Source organism: Schistocerca serialis, chromosome 7 (assembly GCF_023864345.2).
Source record: "Schistocerca serialis cubense isolate TAMUIC-IGC-003099 chromosome 7, iqSchSeri2.2, whole genome shotgun sequence".
Lineage (NCBI taxonomy): Eukaryota > Metazoa > Arthropoda > Insecta > Orthoptera > Acrididae > Schistocerca > Schistocerca serialis.
In genome coordinates this window covers 470,885,290-470,906,425 of record NC_064644.1, presented here as the reverse complement: position 1 = coordinate 470,906,425, position 21,136 = coordinate 470,885,290, and the positions used below count along the sequence as shown (strand labels likewise).

Sequence of the window (21,136 nt, the reverse complement as noted above, 5' to 3'; positions counted from 1 at the left end):
TCACGGACTGTGCGGTCCCTCCCGCCGGAGGTTCGAGTCCTCCCTCGGGCGTGTGTGTGTGTGTGTGTGTGTGTGTGTGTGTGTGTGTGTGTGTGTGTGTGTGTGTGTGTGTGTGTGTGTGTTTGTTCTGTTCTTAAGTTAGTTTAAGTAATGTGTAAGTCTAGGGATCGATGACTTAAGCAGTTTGGTCGCTTAGAAATTCACACACATTTGAACATTTGTAAAGCTATGCTCAAATGCAAGAAACATTTTTCTTGTTAAATTTTCTATCCGTTTGATATGACCCTTTCATTTGAAAATTATGAATTGCATTCAATATGGCGGCTTCTAAAATAGTTGCAGTGTTGGTAACGTAGCTTCACAGCTATTCACTCTCTCCTACCTCAAACCATTTGACTTTAAAGTTGTTATTATTCATATATTTTCATTTTTGAAGAATTGTTCCAGGCTAATGGACCATTCTGTATTAAGGTTAGATTTCTGTTTGCAGTTTATCCTGCCTATCTTTTGCACTTGTGCTACTTTGACAGAAAATTTTATTTTACGCCTTTATGTGGTGTACATAACCTGTTATCTATACAGAACCGTCGTCCTTCCGAATGCGAGTCCAGTGTGCTAATCACTGCGCCACCTCGCTCGGTCAGTTATAAGGCATTCGTATCCTCAGCTGTAATATGTTGTATCTGGGACATATCGATTTCCGGATCTATGTTTACTGGGATTATTTGCTTCTTCTATTGTCCTCTACTCCCCCTTTCATTTGTACCTATAGTAAGTCTAACACGTTGTATTATTAAATGGTTGCAATGCTCACCCGCTTCCAGGTGCTGGCTGGCTATGTAATGACTTTCAGGGGAAACAAAAATTTGATTTTCAATGTTTAACATAATTATTGACTTTATTTAAAAATTTAAAACACCGTCATAATCTACTCGTTAACAGTTCCGGTCTTACGTTAAATCAGTAAGTGGCTCGAAACAGCATATCCAGACACTCCGGGATGATGATGGCATTGAAACAGAGGATGACACGCGTAAAGCTGAAATACTAAACAGAGGATGACACGCGTAAAGCTGAAATACTAAACACCTTTTACCAAAGCTGTTTCACAAAGGAAGACCGCACTGCAGTTCCTTCTCTAAATCATCGCACAAACGAAAAAATGACTGACATCGAAATAAGTGTCCAAGGAATAGAAAAGCAACTGGAATCACTCAACAGAGGAAAGTCCACTGGACCTGACGGGATACCAATTCGATTCTACACAGAGTACGCGAAAGAACTTGCCCCCCTTCTAACAGCCGTGTACCGCAAGTCTCTAGAGGAACGGAAGGTTCCAAATGATTGGAAAAGAGCACAGGTAGTCCCGGTCTTCAAAAAGGGTTGTCGAGCAGATGCGCAAAACTATAGACCTATATCTCTGACGTCGATCTGTTGTAGAATTTTAGAACATGTTTTTTGCTCGAGTATCATGTCGTTTTTGGAAATCCAGAATCTACTATGTAGGAATCAACATGGATTCCGGAAACAGCGATCGTGTGAGACCCAACTCGCTTTATTTGTTCATGAGACCCAGAAAATATTAGATACAGGCTCCCAGGTAGATGCTATTTTTCTTGACTTCCGGAAGGCGTTCGATACAGTTCCGCACTGTCGCCTGATAAACAAAGTAAGAGCCTACGGAATATCAGACCAGCTGTGTGGCTGGACTGAAGAGTTTTTAGCAAACAGAACACAGCATGTTGTTATCAATGGAGAGACGTCTACAGACGTTAAAGTAACCTCTGGCGTGCCACAGGGGAGTGTTATGGGACCATTGCTCTTCACAATATATATAAATGACCTAGTAGATAGTGTCGGAAGTTCCATGCGGCTTTTCGCGGATGATGTTGTAGTATACAGAGAAGTTGCAGCATTAGAAAATTGTAGCGAAATGCAGGAAGATCTGCAGCGGATAGGCACTTGGTGCAGGGAGTGGCAACTGACCCTTAACATAGACAAATGTAATGTATTGCGAATACACAGAAAGAAGGATCCTTTATTGTATGATTATATGATAGCGGAACAAACACTGGTAGCAGTTACTTCTGTAAAATATCTGGGAGTATGCGTGCGGAACGATTTGAGGTGGAATGATCATATAAAATTAATTGTTGGTAAGGCGGGTACCAGGTTGAGATTCATTGGGAGAGTCCTTAGAAAACGTAGTCCGTCAACAAAGGAGGTGGCTTACAAAACACTCGTTCGACCTATACTTGAGTATTACTCATCAGTGTGGGATCCGTACCAGATCGGGTTAACGGAGGAGATAAAGAAGATCCAAAGAAGAGCGGCGCGTTTCGTCACAGGGTTATTTGGTAACCGTGATAGCGTTACGGAGATGTTTAACAAACTGAAGTGGCAGACTCTGCAAGAGAGGCGCTCTGCATTGCGGTGTAGCTTGCTCGCCAGGTTTCGAGAGGGTGCGTTTCTGGATGAGGTATCGAATATATTGCTTCCCCCTACTTATACCTCCCGAGGAGATCACGAATGTAAAATGAGAGAGATTAGAGCGCGCACGGAGGCTTTCAGACAGTCGTTCTTCCCGCGAACCATACGCGACTGGAACAGGAAACGGAGGTAATGACAGTGGCACGTAAAGTGCCCTCCGCCACACACCGCTGGGTGGCTTGCGGAGTATAAATGTAGATGTAGATGTAGCTATAATCTAAGTCAAGTATTACAGTTGGGAACTGCCTCGGGTATGTGTCTCGAGGCAGTGTAACTACGTGCATATTACCCAGACTGTATTCACACAGTATTTGTGAATGAGAGCATTTGGCAACTTCCAACGAACTTTACACATAAATTCAACTCCTTTTCGAAACTTTTCCTCACTCATACCCACTACAAAGTAATAAAAGAAAACGCTTACTACGTTTTCGCTGTTCATGTAGCAAAACTTCTTCATCAGGCACTGCATTTCAATTTATTATTCCTTCAATAATAAATCTGTTTGCAGCACATTTTGCGGACAGTATCGCCGTATACCACTGAACATGCCTGCAAAAATATGTCACAGTACAACACATAATTCAGAAGATATTGAGATGCATGAAAAACTACACTCCTGGAAATGGAAAAAAGAACACATTGACACCGGTGTGTCAGACCCACCATACTTGCTCCGGACACTGCGAGAGGGCTGTACAAGCAATGATCACACGCACGGCACAGCGGACACACCAGGAACCGCGGTGTTGGCCGTCGAATGGCGCTAGCTGCGCAGCATTTGTGCACCGCCGCCGTCAGTGTCAGCCAGTTTGCCGTGGCATACGGAGCTCCATCGCAGTCTTTAACACTGGTAGCATGCCGCGACAGCGTGGACGTGAACCGTATGTGCAGTTGACGGACTTTGAGCGAGGGCGTATAGTGGGCATGCGGGAGGCCGGGTGGACGTACCGCCGAATTGCTCAACACGTGAGGCGTGAGGTCTCCACAGTACATCGATGTTGTCGCCAGTGGTCGGCGGAAGGTGCACGTGCCCGTCGACCTGGGACCGGACCGCAGCGACGCACGGATGCACGCCAAGACCGTAGGATCCTACGCAGTGCCGTAGGGGACCGCACCGCCACTTCCCAGCAGATTAGGGACACTGTTGCTCCTGGGGTATCGGCGAGGACCATTCGCAACCGTCTCCATGAAGCTGGGCTACGGTCCCGCACACCGTTAGGCCGTCTTCCGCTCACGCCCCAACATCGTGCAGCCCGCCTCCAGTGGTGTCGCGACAGGCGTGAATGGAGCGACGAATGGAGACGTGTCGTGTTCAGCGATGAGAGTCGCTTCTGCCTTGGTGCCAATGATGGTCGTATGCGTGTTTGGCGCCGTGCAGGTGAGCGCCACAATCAGGACTGCATACGACCGAGGCACACAAGGCCAACACCCGGCATCATGGTGTGGGGAGCGATCTCCTACACTGGCCGTACACCACTGGTGATCGTCGAGGGGACACTGAATAGTGCACGGTACATCCAAACCGTCATCGAACCCATCGTTCTACCATTCCTAGACCGGCAAGGGAACTTGCTGTTCCAACAGGACAATGCACGTCCGCATGTATCCCGTGCCACCCAACGTGCTCTAGAAGGTGTAAGTCAACTACCCTGACCAGCAAGATCTCCGGATCTGTCCCCCATTGAGCATGTTTGGGACTGGATGAAGCGTCGTCTCACGCGGTCTGCACGTCCAGCACGAACGCTGGTCCAACTGAGGCGCCAGGTGGAAATGGCATGGCAAGCCGTTCCACAGGACTACATTCAGCATCTCTACGATCGTCTCCATGGGAGAATAGCAGTCTGCATTGCTGCGAAAGGTGGATATACACCGTACTAGTGCCGACATTGTGCATGCTCTGTTGCCTGTGTCTATGTGCCTGTGGTTCTGTCAGTGTGATCATGTGATGTATCTGACCCCAGGAATGTGTCAATAAAGTTTCCCCTTCCTGGGACAATGAATTCACGGTGTTCTTATTTCAATTTCCAGAAGTGTATCTTTTCTTAAAGGGGAACTGTTATACGTTCTTTGAATCATCGGGGTTTGGGCAGTGGAGATTACTGGTAGCATCTAGATCAGTGGCCGCGTGCGGCCCGAATCAAATATTCGTGCGCGTCATGGTTGTCTGGCGTATTTCGTAATACTTTGTCTCTAGCATGTAACAGCTGAATCCAAGAACGTCAAATATTGTTAAGAGACTCTTAATAATCTTGTTTCCCTGCTCACTAACAAACAAAACTACTTACAGAGACATTAATATTTTAAGATGTGCTTAATTTTAATTACCGTCGTAATTTTTTATATTTATGGTACGTAAAGTTCACAGTTCAACTATCTACAAGCCGAAGAAGTTCGATGCAACTCTCAAAAATTCCCGAGAAAATCACTTTGAAGATTTCCGGGGATCTGTAATTTATCACAGTTAAGGCGATTTTGCGATGGGCTGTGTGGTTCACTCGGTAGCGTCAAAGAACGGTAACTGGGTAATTCATGCTTTTCTTTTAATTCAGTTCGAATTCCTGCTTCATTTAAATATGAAATTCATCAAATATATGATAATGAACACGTATCTAATCACCATTTCCTTTTTTACAAAAAATGCAAATCACCTTGTTTCTAATTATAGTCACAAACAATATTCCAGTTTTCGTTCCAAGTATAAATTCTTTATTATCGATGTTCTATAAAAGATTGTTAATAAATTTGTAATGATTCTTAATTTAAACAATCTTTACTAACGATTTTTTATAGACCGCGCGGCTGTCATTAACAATTTATATTTGCAATACAGACTATATGTAACTAGAAACAAGATGTGTATGTTTCATAAAAATAAAACTAGGTTATGAGAAGGATGAATTGCTACTGACCATAGCGGCGATGTTGAGTCGCAGACAGGCACAACAAAGACTACTAAAAACGTAACTTTTCGGCCAGAAGGCCTTCTTTCGAAACAGACGTCTCTGGCTGTCGCCAGTCTGACCCCGGCAGCAAGAGGTAATGGTTATATGTGTGTGAGCTGCGTTTGATTGAATGTGAGTGTATTTTGTCTATTTCTGAAGCTTGTGTGTTTAGTAGTGTTCTTATTGTGCCTGCCTGGAATTCAACATCACCGCTATATGGTGAGTAGCAATCTATCCTTTTCATATTATTGTCATTATTCCATTCCGGATTTTCTATTGTTAGGTTTTTCATAAAAAAGTTTGGATACGTATTAATTAGCGTATATTTGATGAATTTTACAGTTAAATGTTGTAGGTAATTGAACAAAAAAAAACGGAAAAAACCACAGCAATATCCGAACCAGTGATATTTTGGTCAAGTGATTACCACTTTCGACACTATCAAGTGAGTCACATGGCTCGCCATGCAAATCGCCTTAAATTTTGTGAAATAAGTCCCTGTTGATCCATTGTGGACGTGGGACAGCGACTGGTCAAATACTTAACCAAGAAATTCGCCTAAGAGCCGTACAAATTGCATGCCGTTATTCTCTTAATACATCGTCTGCCATTGGATTTTGCGTCAGGTTGCGTTTTTTGATACTGTGACGACCAATTATGATATATGACCAGCAGTGATAATACTTATAAGGCTGTAGATACGCACACTGTTGTGTACTTCATAGACTATTGTACGACATTTTACTTTGGGTGAGGATAGGTTCTCAAACGAAATAGGGTTTTTCTCATCTCTAAGAATTATGTAGTATTTTTTTATATTAAAAAAATGACAAGCTTTGTTTAGCTGAGATTCTGATTGTAGATTGTCTATTTTGGTCTTTTTAATGAGTGGTATGCTCTCTTACAACTCTACGATGTTAAAACGGTCTCAGTGCTAACCTGTATGTACACATTCTATTTTGCTGTGCTGCATTTTGTAGTTTCAAATGCTTTTATTATTACCCGTCACTTTTTGTAAAGCTTGCTGCGGTACTCCTCGATACACACTACATGTATACTCTTTATTACGCAGGGGCCTGAAGATGGCATATTAAATTGCCGAAACTGGTAGCGAAAATAAAATAACTTCTCAGTTTGCACGGCTGTTTGGCGAATTTCTTGTTAAATATTTGTGAATTAAAGTCCCTGAAAACCTTCCAAAGTCGATTTTGTCGAAAAAGTTTGTGAGTTCCGTCGATTTATTTGGGTGGAGTAATAGCTGAGTTCTGAACTTCACGTTCCACAAATAAAATACGAAAATCTGATTGCCAGGTGTTCTCCTTGTAAGTTAAGTTACCCACTTACCTTGTGGGCAAAGGGGTAAATAGCGCGGACATTCCTGGGTTGCAGGATGGCAGAGGATAGATATTTTAGTGTTTTTCTTCCAATACTGACAGCCCATGGGCGTGTGAGATTCCTATCGGTCAGCTGCTATGGTATAAATTTTGATACAGAAATAACATAGTCAAGGAATCCGCATTGCAGAAATGGTCGTCTTCAAATGTGACATTTGTCGCAAGGATCATTAAACTAATTAAGGCTGTTGTAATAGAACACAATGAGCAGAAGAAAAACGACATTTAGAGACATTTGTAATGGCGTCTGATATTGTATAATGCATTTAAACATACTAGACTAGTGCATAAGTTCGTAGCGTTTTTGTTGTGCATTTCGGTATGCTGGTTGCTATGGGTTTATTCATCAACTATCATTTTCTATTTACAGTTCACTGCTCCTATTTGAGTTCACACTTTGTCGTTTGGAGGTAGTGAGAGGAGCCGTAGACGCTACAAAATGGAGTGCACATGGAGTAATCGGAACATTTCCGATGTATTCTTCGCTAGTACAACTCGCAAGTTCTCCATGCTTTTTTTTCTTTCTTTTTTTTTTTTTCTTTTTTAGTAGTTACATCGGAGAGAGGCGCAGGCTGACTTTGTTGCCGAATGACGTGGGCGTAAGTCGTAAATGCATGAAATTTTGGGAGGTTTCCTCTATGAGACTTCACAAAATTCCTTTGCGTTGTTACTTAAAAGTTTTAAACGCGTTTCGATAGTTAATAAGTAAACCATTTGCGGAAAAGGGTAAGCGAAGTCACTATAAATTTCAGCTAAGTCATGTAATATACGTAAGCAGAGCCGATGTCTTGATATTTAATAATCTTTAAACTCATAATTGCATAAAAATAACAGGCATTTTGAGAGAATATTGACCGAAAACCTTTCTTTTTTTTGGATGTTGTAATCATACACGGTAACAACCTAACTTAACCATATTTCTAACAAAGCGGGAAAAAAATGAACTCACTTTCCAACTGGACGCGTCCTGTGGTGATTCTTCAATAGCACAATCACTAAATCAAAAGCTAAAACCGCCCAGTATGTTTAAAATAAAAATTATAAGTGTAAATAAACCACAGGTAACCGAACGACAGGGCCGTACCGAAATCCAAAACCTCTCGGTACAGTTGTCGAAAAATCGGCGGGAGGACTGTTCGGTAACAGGTCTCAGACACTTACTGAACAGGAAATTCGGATAAAGAACCGAAAATGACGTCACTACCGAGACTTGCCTACTGCACCGATCGGTACGAACGATACGGAATAGGGCCCCAGCCCGACAACGCGCAATTTCGGTGATCTGACAGGAACAGGTGTTACCCCTGCGGCAGGGCCGTTGGTGTAGACCCAAATTCTCAACTTGCCCGTACACTATTAATGCACTGCCCCTTACCCATTATTCTCATTCCTTGCGGTATTTCACACGTTCCCGGAAGAGTTCGAGCCTGGTGTGCATCGGCATTGACGAGATCACTAGCTGTCCTCGCCTCAGACACGTGCGAAGGAATAGACACCACATGTACTGGGTGATCAAAAAGTCAGTATAAATTTGAAAACTTAATAAACCACGGAATAATGTAGATAGAGAGGTAAAAATTGACACACATGCTTGGAATGACATGGGGTTTTATTAGAACAAAAAAAAAAAAAAAACTTCACAAAATGTCCGACATATGTCGCTGGACAGCAAACGTTAACTGCTGCCGTAACGGGTGAGAGGTATGCCGATATGTTACAGAATCGCATCATCCCCAGCCTGGCTAATAAACACCTGCTGGAACGTACGATGTTTATGCAGGATGGCGCTCCACCCCGTATTGCTAGACGCGCGAAAGATCTCTTGCGCGCGTGGTTTGGTGATGATCGTGTGCTCAGCCGCCACTTTCGTCATGCTTGGCGTCCCAGGTCCCCAGACCTCAGTCCGTGCGATTATTGGCTTTGAGGTTACCTGAAGTCGCAAGTGTATCGTGATCGACCGACATCTCTAGGGATGCTGAAAGACAACATCCGACGCCAATGCCTCGCCACAACTCCGGACATGCTTTACGGTGCTGTTCACAACATTATTCCTCGGCTACAGCTATTGTTGAGGAATGATGGTGGACATATTGAGCATTTCCTGTAAAGGACGTCATCTTTGCTTTGTCTTACTTTTTTATGCTAATTATTGCTATTCTGATCAGATGAAGCGCCATCTGTCAGACATTTTTTGAACTTTTGTATGTTTTTGGTTCTAATAAAACCCCATGTCATTCCAAGCATGGGTGTCAATTTGTACCTCTCTATCTACATTATTCCGTGATTTATTCAGTTTTCAAATTTATACTGACTTTTTGATCACCCGGTATATAATTAAGGCGAGGGTGGGCAGTTATCTCTTCAGTGCAGATGTACACCAGGGTCGAACTGTTATGGGAATCCGCGAAATGCTGCGAGTAATGAAGATAATGGGCAAGGGTCACTAAATTAGTAGTGTGGGGATAAGATCAGAATTTGGGTCTGACGGGAGGGTAGTCCGTGCAGTTGTGACGACCACTGTGTCTGGATGGCTTAGTCGTCAGAGCACCTGCATACTAAATCAGAGGCCCGGGTTCGAGTCCCGATACGGCACAAATATTCAACTTTCCCCATTGATTTAAATCAGTGCCCAGTTGCAGTCAATGCCTGAAACTTCTTTGTGACTTAAACAGAATACTGTTTTCGGCAGCAGTTGAAAGCTGGCTCTGGCTTCGGCGTGTACTGACCTGCCTCCGCTGGAGAAGATCTTGGACGTGTCGGTGGCGTTCCACCGCGCGAGGAACTCTTTGAGGTCTCGGCTGTCGCGCGCCGGGCTCAGCACGTACATGTCGAGCTTGCCGTGGCCCACCTTGTGGTACAGGTTGATGGGGTCGGAAGAGCTGTAGCAGGCGTGCGGCTTGAGCGCCAGGTGGTGCAGGTTGACCACCATCTCGTGCGCCTCCACCGTCAGGTCGATCAACAGCGGGTCGCGGTCCTTGTCGCCGTCCGGAGACGTTGCGTGTTTCCGCTCCTACGCATCGCAACATTTTTCATTTATTCCGCTTCGAACAGTAGAGAAAAAGTTAAATTAAAAGTTAAAAAACACCTGACACAAAAAACTCTAAAAAGTAAAAAAAATGCCTTGCTGCATTAAGTTTAATATTAATAATAAACACACTACTGGCCATTAAAATTGCTACACCCAGAAGAAATGCAGATAATAAACGGGTATTCATTGGACAAATATATTATACTAGAACTGATATGTGAATACATTTTCACGCAATTTGGGTGCATAGATCCTGAGAAATCAGTACCCAGAATAACGACCTCTGGCCGTAATAACGGCCTCGATACGCCTGGGCATAGAGTCAAACAGAGCTTGGATGGCGTGTACAGGCACAGTTGCCCATGCAGCTTCAACACGATACCACAGTTTATCAAGAGTAGTGACTGGCGTATTGTGACGAGCCAGTTGCTCGGCCACCATTGACCAGACGGTTTCAGTTGGTGAAAGGTCTGAAGAATGTGCTGGCCAAGGCAGCAGTCGAACATTTTCTTCATCCACAAAGGCCCGTACAGGACCTGCAACATGCGGTCGTGCATTATCCTGCTGAAATGTAGGGTTTCGCAGGGATCGAATGAAGGGCAGAGCCATGGGTGGTAACACACCTGAAATGTAACGTCCACTGTTCAAAGTGCCGTCAATAAGAACAAGAAGTGACCGAGACGTGTAACCAATGGCACCCCGTACCATCACTCCAGGTGATACGCCAGTATGGCGATGACGAATACACGCTTCCAATGTGCGTTCACCGCGACGTCGCCAAACACGGATGCGACCATCATGATGCTGTAAACAGAACCTGGATTCATCCGAAAAAATGACGATTTGCCATTCGTGCACCCAGGTTCTTCGTTGAGTACACCATCGCAGGCGCTCCTGTCTGTGATGCGGCGTCAAGGGTAACCGCAGCCATGGTCTCCGAGCTGATACTCCATGCTGCTGCAAACGTCGTCGAACTGTTCGTGCAGATGGTTGTTGTCATGCAAACGCCCCTATCTGTTGACTCAGGGATCGAGACGTGGCTGCTCGATCAGTTACAGCCACGCGGATAAGATGCCTGTCATCTCGACTGCTAGTGATACGACGCCGTTGAGATCCAGCACGGCGTTCCGTATTACCCTCCTGAACCCACCGATTCCATACTCTGTTAACAGTCATTGGATCTTGACCAACGCGAGCAGCAATGTCGTGATACGATAAACCGCAATCGCGATAGGCTACAATCCGACCTTTATCAAAGTCGGAAACGTGATGGTACGCATTTCTGCTCCTTACACGAGGCATCACAATAACGTTTCACCAGGCAACGCCGGTCAACTGCTGTGTGTGTATGAGAAATCGGTTGGAAACTTTCCTCATGTAGGTGTTGCCACCGGTGACAATCTTGTGTGAATGCTCTGAAAAGCTAATCATTTGCATATCACAGCATCTTCTTCCTGTCGGTTAAATTTCGCGTCTGTAGCACAGCACTGCTATGGCTCTGCAAGAGAACATAAAACTATGAGAGCATATCCACATAACAGGTGGGAAGAACGCCTACGCGGCAGCTCACAAAATCAGTTCTAGGACAGACTGGCTGAATTATCCCAAAACACGGGTGGGAAAGCGTGGTATACTCTACGCCCCTTGTATCGCCATCAACGGACTCAACGGCTAAACTCAGACATTTCTCGAGGTTTAGTAGGAGTGGGGGGGGGGGGGGGGGGTTCTTGCATGAGGAAGTAGGAGATCTCGACCTGTAAGGTGTTGTGACTGTGGCAGAAACAGGTATCAATGTCTCCAGCAGAGGTGGCGAAGGTGAAAGAGAAGGGCGTTGTGAGGAGAGCGAAAGGTCACAAGTTGATGACATCCCTGCATCGTCACCTTCGGATGGTATCAATTTTTCGCCAGCCAAAAAATTAAGGGTTCAGTTATCATCGAAGTTTACAGCATGTCAGTAACACTACAGATAGATCGATAAACTGAACTTCTCTTCCAGGGGACATTTGGATGTTTTTTCCTTACACGATGTCGCACTTTGTTGTTCCTCCTTCTGTTTTTAATTTTTTAAAGGAAATAGAGCATTGTGCTCCACTATCGCCGCACTTCGAAACATACTTCCAGCTAGGCATTGTGCCGTTATGAAATACAACAGATGTCGGAGGATGATAGTGTGGAACTACTGTATAAAGTTGGGGGCAAGTCTTGCACGCTGCACGTACATGCTTACGTTCTAATAGGCCACTCCACAAAAAAATGGTTCAAATGGCTCTCAGCACTATGGGGCTTAACATCTGTGGTCATCAGTCCCCTAGAACAAAGAAGTACTTAAACCTAACTAACCTAAGGACATCACACACATCCATGCCCGAGGCAGGATTCGAACCTGCGACCGTAGCGGTCACGCGGTTCCAGACTGAAGCGCCTAGAACCGCACGGCCACACCGGCCGGCCCACTCCACACAGCAAGTAGTTATTCATTGTCTCTACAGTGCAATACCGTTTGTTATGTCATGTCTTTGCTGCTAGTTCCTAACTATCGTCGCCGTTATTAAAATAGCATTCATCACTTTTCCCAATATTTTCAAAGTAACGGTAGCTTTACGAATAAATATTACTTGTTTTTTAAAGAAAGTTTTATTTAAAAACTAAAAATTTTAGCACTGCTACTATAAGCATATGATATGCTGGATTTGTACCCGGTTGTCCGCAGCTCGTGGTCGTGCGGTAGCGTTCTCGCTTCCCACGCCCGGGTTCCCGGGTTCGATTCCCGGCGGGGTCAGGGATTTTCTCTGCCTCGTGATGACTGGGTGTTGTGTGATGTCCTTAGGTTAGTTAGGTTTAAGTAGTTCTAAGTTCTAGGGGACTGATGACCATAGATGATGTACCTGGTTATTATAAAAAAAACCAAAAAACTTGTAACCGAGAGCAAACATATGCCGAAAAATACCAGTTGCTCAGAAGTAAAATACCTGTTCTGTTTTAACCTGTCGGTTTTTCCCGTGCATAGCACACACGCATGCTGATTATTTGGGCCATCACATTTTGCCTCGTTAAGTATTCTCCCTGACACAGCACCCAGCGACTTCTTACTCTTTCCTCGGGTGAAGAAACCATTGCGGGGCAGGCATTTACAGAACGACAACGAGGTGATTTTCGAGGTCGATCATTTCCTGAACTGCCAAAATGCACACTTCCACAACCTAGGTCTCTGCCAAGTCAACTATAGTTAAGAAAAATGTGACGCATCGAAGGGAGGGTACGTAGAAACGGACTAATACCATCACCCACTGTCATGGTCCCAACTTCATTTTTTTTATGATAATTAAATCTTTACGGAGGAGGAGGAGATTAGTGTTTAACGTCCCGTCGACAACGAGGTCATTAGAGACGGAGCACCAGCTCGAGTTATGGAAGGATGGGGAAGGAAATCGGCCGTGCCCTTTCAAAGGAACCATCCCGGCATTTGCCTGAAGTGATCTAGGGAAATCACGGAAAACCGAAATCAGGATGGCTGGACGCTGGATTGAATCGTCGTCCTTCCGAATGCGAGTCCAGTGTGCTAACCACTGCGCCACCTCGCTCGGTAAATCTTTACGACTACCCTCCGTAGTGCTACATGTGGCTCACATCTGTCATCTAGCAGGTTTGATAGCTACCGAGTGGCCTTAGGCCCGCCTCAGCTTCGAAGTACCTGCAGGTTGCAGAAGAAGTGGCCGATCTGTGGGTACACGTGGCCGCCCTGCTTACGCCGCAGCACGGCCGACATGCCGTTTACGTTGCCGTTGTTGAGTCGCGTGACCAGTACTGCGTCCAAGCGGTCCAGGTGGCGCACGAAGTCCCAGAAGCACGCCTTGCGCGCGAACCCGCCGTCCACCTGCAACAGCACAACAGGGCGTGACTCAGCACTCTCTCTCTCTCTCTCTCTCTCTCTCTCTCTCTCTCTCTCTCTCTTTCTCACACACACACACACACACACCAGCGAATGCTCCAAATCTTTGCCGATTTGGCCAAATTCTTGACTGCTGCGTCTTCCGTCCAAAACGTTCCGAGACTCATTCTTGTGTATAAAGGCCATCAGTGCAGTAACCGCAAGGGCAGCTTTAACTAACAACTGTAAGCAACAGATGTGCTATCGACCAGTCAGTAGCGAGCAGGCAGTGTTCAGTAGTGGACGTGAAACCAGTGAGGGAACGAGTTGGACTGAAGTATTTTGAGCCCACAAGAGGTCTGATCCACTTTCTCACTGGCCATGGACCCTACCCGACTTACTACGTCGATTTGGGAAGACGGCAACACCAGCGTGCGACTGTGGTGATCCGGAAGGCACACCCGAGCATGTGGTTTACGAATGTCCCCTCTTCAATGATATTGCCAACACACTACGTGAAAGACTACCCAACCGAGACACATACCATTTACTCAGACGAGAGGAGACCTTTCAGACCTTAAACACCTTGGCAAACGAGGTATCTCGAAAAGTTCTATATGACTATTTAGGCGAGATACATTAAATAATGACAATTCACCACCGATTGCGTCCAAAAGCCCGATTCCCATGCCGCCTGTGTGTGGACTGGCCGACTACATCTAAGTTGGAATCCGCCGCGTGCAGGACTAGGGGGAGTAGGGAACAACCACCGATTACGACACACACCGAATATGACGTAGGTTTAAGTTAGTTAGATTGTAGGACTTAGTTTATAGGAAATTACGTTAGGAACTGCAGCGAATTCAACATCGAGGCCTGCCCAGTGCCAGGGGCATGCTCGTCGGGATTAGCTCGAAGAGCAAGGCACACGAAAGTAGGTTTATATCCTCACTGGCACACATGTGACGCTGCAGATTACGTATATAAATTAAATTAGTTGTAGGAATTAGGTATAAATAGTATATGTAGATAGTAGATGCCCATTGTTATGTTAATAAATGTAGCTCACATACTAACATTAAACTAGCTGCAAAATTTACATATAAATGTTAGGACCCACTAATGAATTAAGGAAGTGGGTTGATTTGTATAATTATAATGGTTTAACAAAAGATTTAAAAAAAAAATTAAAAAGAACCATAGTGTCAACGACGTTGTGTCAAAAGTAACTGAGCCGTGTGTCGACTCGTGCTACACCTTGTGTTTAGATTGCATTAGCTTTCCTTTTCTTCCCCTGACGTGTTTGATATGTTGTCTGTCATTAAGTGGCTGCTTGGTTGTCTTTTCCCTCTGCTATCGATATCTGCGTTTTTGCTTCCGGAAAACTGCTATGGAGGAAGTGAGATGTTTGATCGGTTGTAACCTCGTGTGGTGGCGCGGACGTAGGGGCGTTGCGCGCAGAGAGAGTCTGGTGGACACGGGAGGGCAGTGCGGCTCTCCAGCGCGAAGCAGGCGTGGTCGGTTGTACAGACTCGCCACGTGATGTACGTCGGTTGTGTGTAACGAGCGGGTCGAGTTGACGGAAGAGCTCCCCGCGTCTTGGTTGTATACAGAATCGCCCCACGAGTTGTTGCTGTTCATTTCGCCTTGGTGAGACGTTAACAAGCTTCTTTAAATCCTCCGTTCCAACACTGGAGTTTAAAAGTAGGCACCTAACATGAAGGAGCGGTCAATGCCCGTCAGCGTTGCAGAGAAGACGTGAACTCCGGTGACAGAGCGTGCTGTCGCGTGACCGTGGCGTGTTGGGTACAGTGGCGACGCGTGCGCGGTCGGATGTGTGGATCCTTGCCATAGGAGGTCGTGTACTGCCTGTTCGAGCACAATTCCAAGTTAAGTTCGTGGAAGGTTAATCATCAAGTAATAATTTTGTGTAACCAGCGTCTCTTCTGCCTTGTGGCCTCCGGCGACCGGGTTTCCTGTCCCTGGCACCGGTGTAATTGACGACTGATCTTTCCTCCTCCTCCTCTCGTTACTGTCCGATGGGAGGTGTAGTTTTGACAGTTTAATTGTTTCGCTGTTTTTTCGTGGGTTGTGAGTAAATTCATGCTTCTTGTTGATTGATCATATGGTCGCACATTCAGGACTGTGTGGTGTAATGTTTCCTTGCACGAGGTTAGCTCTAATTCTGTCAGCAAGTTAAGCCATCTTATAACAAGTTTTCGCTGGCTAAAAGTCGGTGCAGTGACCAGCCTGAGAGTGGCAATTGTGTTTACGGGCGTATTTAAATTGGTCAGTATTCTGCCTAGCCTGAGCATCCCTGAGTGGGTGATTTGTCGCCGCCTTACACGGGTCCGTCATATCTGTTATGTTCTAATGATATTCCAGGACACTTTTGTTTAAAACTTCTTTTTAAAATTCCTCCAAGTTTGTAAATTCCTTTTATTGCCATTAATCGTGTGTTTGCGGAGACCTGTTTAATTTTTTTCTAATGGCGGTGTTGGTAGCTTCACTACCTCACCGTACTTTATTAACAAAGTTCTGTATTTACTTTAGTAGCCTGTTTGCTAATGTTCTTTGAATTTTTTAAAAATGGTTGTATTGCTATAAATTACTTTGACTGGCGTTAGCGGCGTGTTTTAAAAGGTTGTTTATTGCCGTAATGCTAGCTTCTGTGTATTTTTTAAAAATTTTTTAACTTGTTGTATTGCTATAAAATACTTGATTCCCGTTAGCGACGTGTTTAAAAGGATGTTTATTGCCGTACTGCTAGTTTCTGTAAGATACAAATAAAACATTTGCGAAAATCTCAACTCGACAGTAAACTACTAGAAATTTGGCTCCGTTTCCCAACTTCTTGTGTGGCTTGTAGTAACTGTAACCACTGTGTGTGTCAGTAACAGTGGAGCAACATCTCTAAATCAAGTCTTCAAGATATTCTCCAGAATACAGAGTGACCCAAACGTCCGTTAACTTTCGAAATTTCAATACTTCATGGAATATTATAGGTAGATAGCTAAAAGTTAATGCACGTGGTTGAAATGACATGGGGTTTTATTGAAACTAAAAACGTGCACGAAATGACCAGCAGGTGGCGCTTCATCTGTAATTGACGGACGATGTTCTGAACAGCACTGTAAGTTGGAATGGTGAGAAATTGTCGCCTACGTTGTTATTTACCATTCCTAATGAGGTCAGACGATCGCGGTAGACTTGCGACTTCGGTAACCTCGCGCGCATGAGACCATTTATCTACGATCAGGACATCATTAGGCCAGATCAGTTTGCGTTCCAGCCTTAGCTTTCAGCTCAACTTCAACTACTGCGAGTCACAGAGCCCACCGCCTATATTATTAATGTTTTCAATTATACCGCGGCCATATTCTTAGACGTAGAAAAAGCTTATGACTGGGTGTGGACTGATAAGCTCTTGATCAAACTGCAAACCTTGCCTGTTGTCTATGTAAAATTGGCAGTTTTCTCCAATACTGGCAGATAATGGTTCACATCGATGGGCAACGCTCCAGGAACGTCTCCCACAGGGCTCGGTCCTATCCCCAACTCTTTTCATCGTTGATGTTAACGACTTACCCAACCTCCACCAGGTCGTCCTGGCTCAGTTTCCGTACGACACAGCCTTACTCACCTGTAGCCGGTGGATTACTGCAGCAGTGGGGAGACTTCAACATCAGCTCACGCTGAGGAACAGTGGACATCAGATAATCCCATTTCTCTTAACGCCCACAAAACTAAGGCTGTCCTCTTCACTCGCAAACGACCCGACTTGCAGGACAGGCTTACTCTTCAACATCAAGAACTTGTATGGATAAACGAAGTGAAATACTTAGGGGTGACCCTTTTGCAGGCACTAAGGGCGTTATGTTCGAGAGAGAATATACTGCACGTTTGGTAGTGGTGGGAGCGACGGAGGCAGAAATGTGCACGTACATAGGAATAAGACAGAATGTGTGGGATTTAGGTGTTGGATGGTGGGTGGGATTGTTGATTGAGTAGAGATGAGAGTAGAAATCTCCGTTGGATGCAATCGCTAAGGAAGGATATTGGTGATTAAAAGAAGTGGGTAGGTTACACTAGGGTGGATAGTCGGTTTAAAATTAAGTGCCCTGTTTGAGTGTATGTGAGGCGGTTACATTGAGATGAAAGACACATTCGGCAACTGGGGAAATTTGTTTAGAGTGTGTGGGATTGTTGGAATGCATAGATGTTTTGCAGGAATCCTGTAATAAAGCAGACGTTATCTTTAGATATGAGAAGGGGGTGGAGAGCGCGGTTGGGGAGGATTGTCAGCTGGTCAGACGAGGACCGTGAGTTCGCATTTTGTTGGGTCCGGTGTGCTTTGCACTTGTGGGGAATGTGTGGGACTGGGTCATTGAAGATGAGAGGAGGTTTCAGGTTGGGTAAGTATTCGAAGAGATCGTATCATTTCAGATGTATTGTTCAGACTGATTCCTACTGTAGGTGACCTGAAGAGGATCAGCTTACCAACATGTTGAAACCGTTGATGCCGAAGAGTGCCGCGTCCCCCTGTCCGCCGGGGAACACGTAGAGTGTGGGGTGGCTGAACCGGATATTGCCCACCACGTCGCTGGGCTCCAGTAGCGCCTCTAGCGGCGCGGCGCGCACGAACGCCGACAGGTAGTTGATGAAGTTGCCGATGGCGGCGCCGCCGGCCGTCATTCGGTCGTCAGGATTGATTCGCACCTAGATTAACATTACATTGCATTAGATATACTCTACGTTCCACAATCCACAGAGGGAGATCCTTAAGGATGTAAAACGTCATAAAACAAAAGTAAATATTCATATCTACAAAAAAAGAAGAGCTGTTGATGTTCCCTCCATTTAAACTAAGTGAAATGATGCTTGTGGATTTAGAATAAGAAAAAAAAAATCTTAAATATATTTTTATTTCTCACATAACATGTACATGTACAATAGACAGTGAAACATATGATCGTTATTGCCTCTCAAAATCAAACAGGAAATTAGTTTACAACATTTACATTGCCGTACTGACATTGATTACACTGAAGGTGCACTGAAGGTGTGATGAAGTCAAATATAACGAAATGCTTAAGTCACTTGATATTATTAATGATATATAAATCGATTGGATTTCGCGAATAAATTCTGAAGTAGAGTAGAAAGTTTGGCTGGCAATAAGTCCTTTAGGCTCGTCTTAAACTGAGTGTAATTACGTAGTAGTTAAACTTCGTACAGCGGCTGGCAAGTTACTGAGAATGTGTATTCCTTAATAATGGACACATTTCTCGACAAAAATATGTGGCTCTAAATCTTTACAAATATTATTCTTATTTCTGCTATTGATTCGATGAACTTAGCTGTAGATTGGAAAAAAGAGATTTATTATTTACGACAAAGTTCAGTGATGAATGCGTATGTTGGGAAGCAATAGTTGGCATTCCCAGTGTCTTGATCAGGCCTCTGCAGGACATCCTTGAGTTCATACCACATGTAATTCGTATTATATGCTGTTGTAAAATTCTAGCTGTCCCAAAAAACGACGACAAGCAGTTAAAGTACTAAGTACTCTATATTAAAAAAGAGGACTTACGCACAATATCTCTAAATTCCGGTCCGATCCACCCCCCCACTTGGCAATGTGATCTCAACTTCAACATTCCCAAAATTCTTCCAAATGTCCGAATACCTTGCCATGCACACCCAGTTTCCTTTCCCAACACGACGCCTATGCCAACTGAAACTCCCTGTCTCTGTATTCTGTATATCCCCCAAACGCGCATCAACCATTCCACTGTTCCTCAACCATCGTCAAATCCTGGTAACCTGTCACATCTGTCCGTCACTTCTCTCCAACCGTTCTTGTGCACTCTTCCCACATCTTCCAATGAAAGGCCAATCAGTTCCCATCACTTGGTCGCTAAGGCCTCTTTAATATGTGCGATTTTCTTACTTCTGTCGATTGCTCGTGGCATGTGTACTGCGGCACCCCTCGCGTATTATTCCTGACTGAGACTCACTTCCACGAGCAGTCGCTTGTGTGTATACCTTGGCACCAAAATAGCGTTTTTTCTCATTGCTGTTTCCGCCGATATCTGTAGAATTAAGGAAAATTCAACTTGGACGTAAATAGAACGTCAAAGATTGGAAGGGAATGCCAGAATCGAATGGTGGTGTCTTCACACTAGACGAAACGTCAACATAACGTTACGTGGCTTAGTTCTGTACTGTAAGGTGAACATCAAGTTGTGAGGGGCAATCGCGACACACACAAAAAAAGAAAAAAACAGGAATATGGTAATCGAAGTAAAGAACTACAAATGATAGTGGAGTTTATTAATGATCAAAGGTTGTGTATTAGATTCTCCACACTGCTGAAAACTAAAAGAATGTGAAAAGAGTGTCGAACATTTTTTTACTGAAGATAATGCACAAATATCAATACACAATATTTAGAAGGCATTAAAACTTTTTGGTTTATGCTATGTCTGATTTTATGTCTCAGTATCAAACACTGGTAACGTCACAAGCTAATTACTTCCTTAAAAAGAACTGAATTGTTCTGTACTGAAACTACGTTCATGAAAAATTGCTTTTTATGTATTTGTATTCTCATTTATGCGCAATGTAGGCTTCTTCTTTGTCGTTCTTTGTGTTCTGAAATTTGGTCTCACTTGTGGAAGAACAGGAGCAAGAAAAATACCAAGTTTCATACGTTCTTTGCAACGTGTCATTAAAGCAAAGCGAATAGTAAAGTATAGATTAATAAGGCACAAGAGCGCAAACTTCATTAATTATACGGCTGCGTGGTGTCTGTTCTGTATCGGACATGTCCTAAAGAAGGGCCCCACGCGTTCATATAACTGATTCTTCTAAATGGACAGTGGATCCACTTTCTTCAGTGCGGATGCACAAGTTCGTCCGACCTCCAGCGGGATCTCAGAGTAGCGAGCATGGATGAGATGCAGAGAGACTGCAGATAGGTGCCGCTCTGTGGGATTGTGAGTCCCGGATGACACAGTCGTTGACACATCTGCGTAGTAAGCAAGAGATCCCAGGTTCGAATCCCAGTCCGGTACACATTTTCACTCGTCGCCGCTGATTCCCGATGCAGCTGACATCTGCAGTAATCCCTTCCCTATCCTTTCACTTTCCTTCCCTTCCTCCCCCCCCCCCCCCCTCCGCTCCACCTTCAATTTATATATAAATTCCTTTAAGTTACCACAACTGAGAGCAGCGAGAATTGGTAATATTTTTTATTCGCAGAGTCCAGGCTGGAACTCGGCGTGGTAGCTGATGGAATCGACTGTAAGTGAGAAATGCCTTCTGGTCGCTACCATCAGCCACCGTGCTGAGTGGCGGCTTGAATTTCGCGAGTAGTACCTTCCGATTTCAACAGTCGAGTTACCGT

At 44.5% G+C, this 21,136-nt stretch overlaps 1 protein-coding gene across 1 annotated transcript in view; it reads right to left on the bottom strand.

Annotated features, from left to right (window-relative positions):
* The window catches only part of LOC126413151 (microtubule-associated protein futsch), a gene marked incomplete at its 5' end in the record, with an annotated part of 139,074 nt that overhangs the window by 44,457 nt on the left and 73,481 nt on the right, over nt 1–21,136 (bottom strand). The window contains 3 exons of the mRNA XM_050083045.1: nt 9,556–9,839; nt 13,549–13,731; nt 18,226–18,444. Of these exons, the coding sequence (XP_049939002.1) occupies nt 9,556–9,839; nt 13,549–13,731; nt 18,226–18,444 (686 nt within the window). The remainder of the gene's footprint in view (nt 1–9,555; nt 9,840–13,548; nt 13,732–18,225; nt 18,445–21,136) is intronic.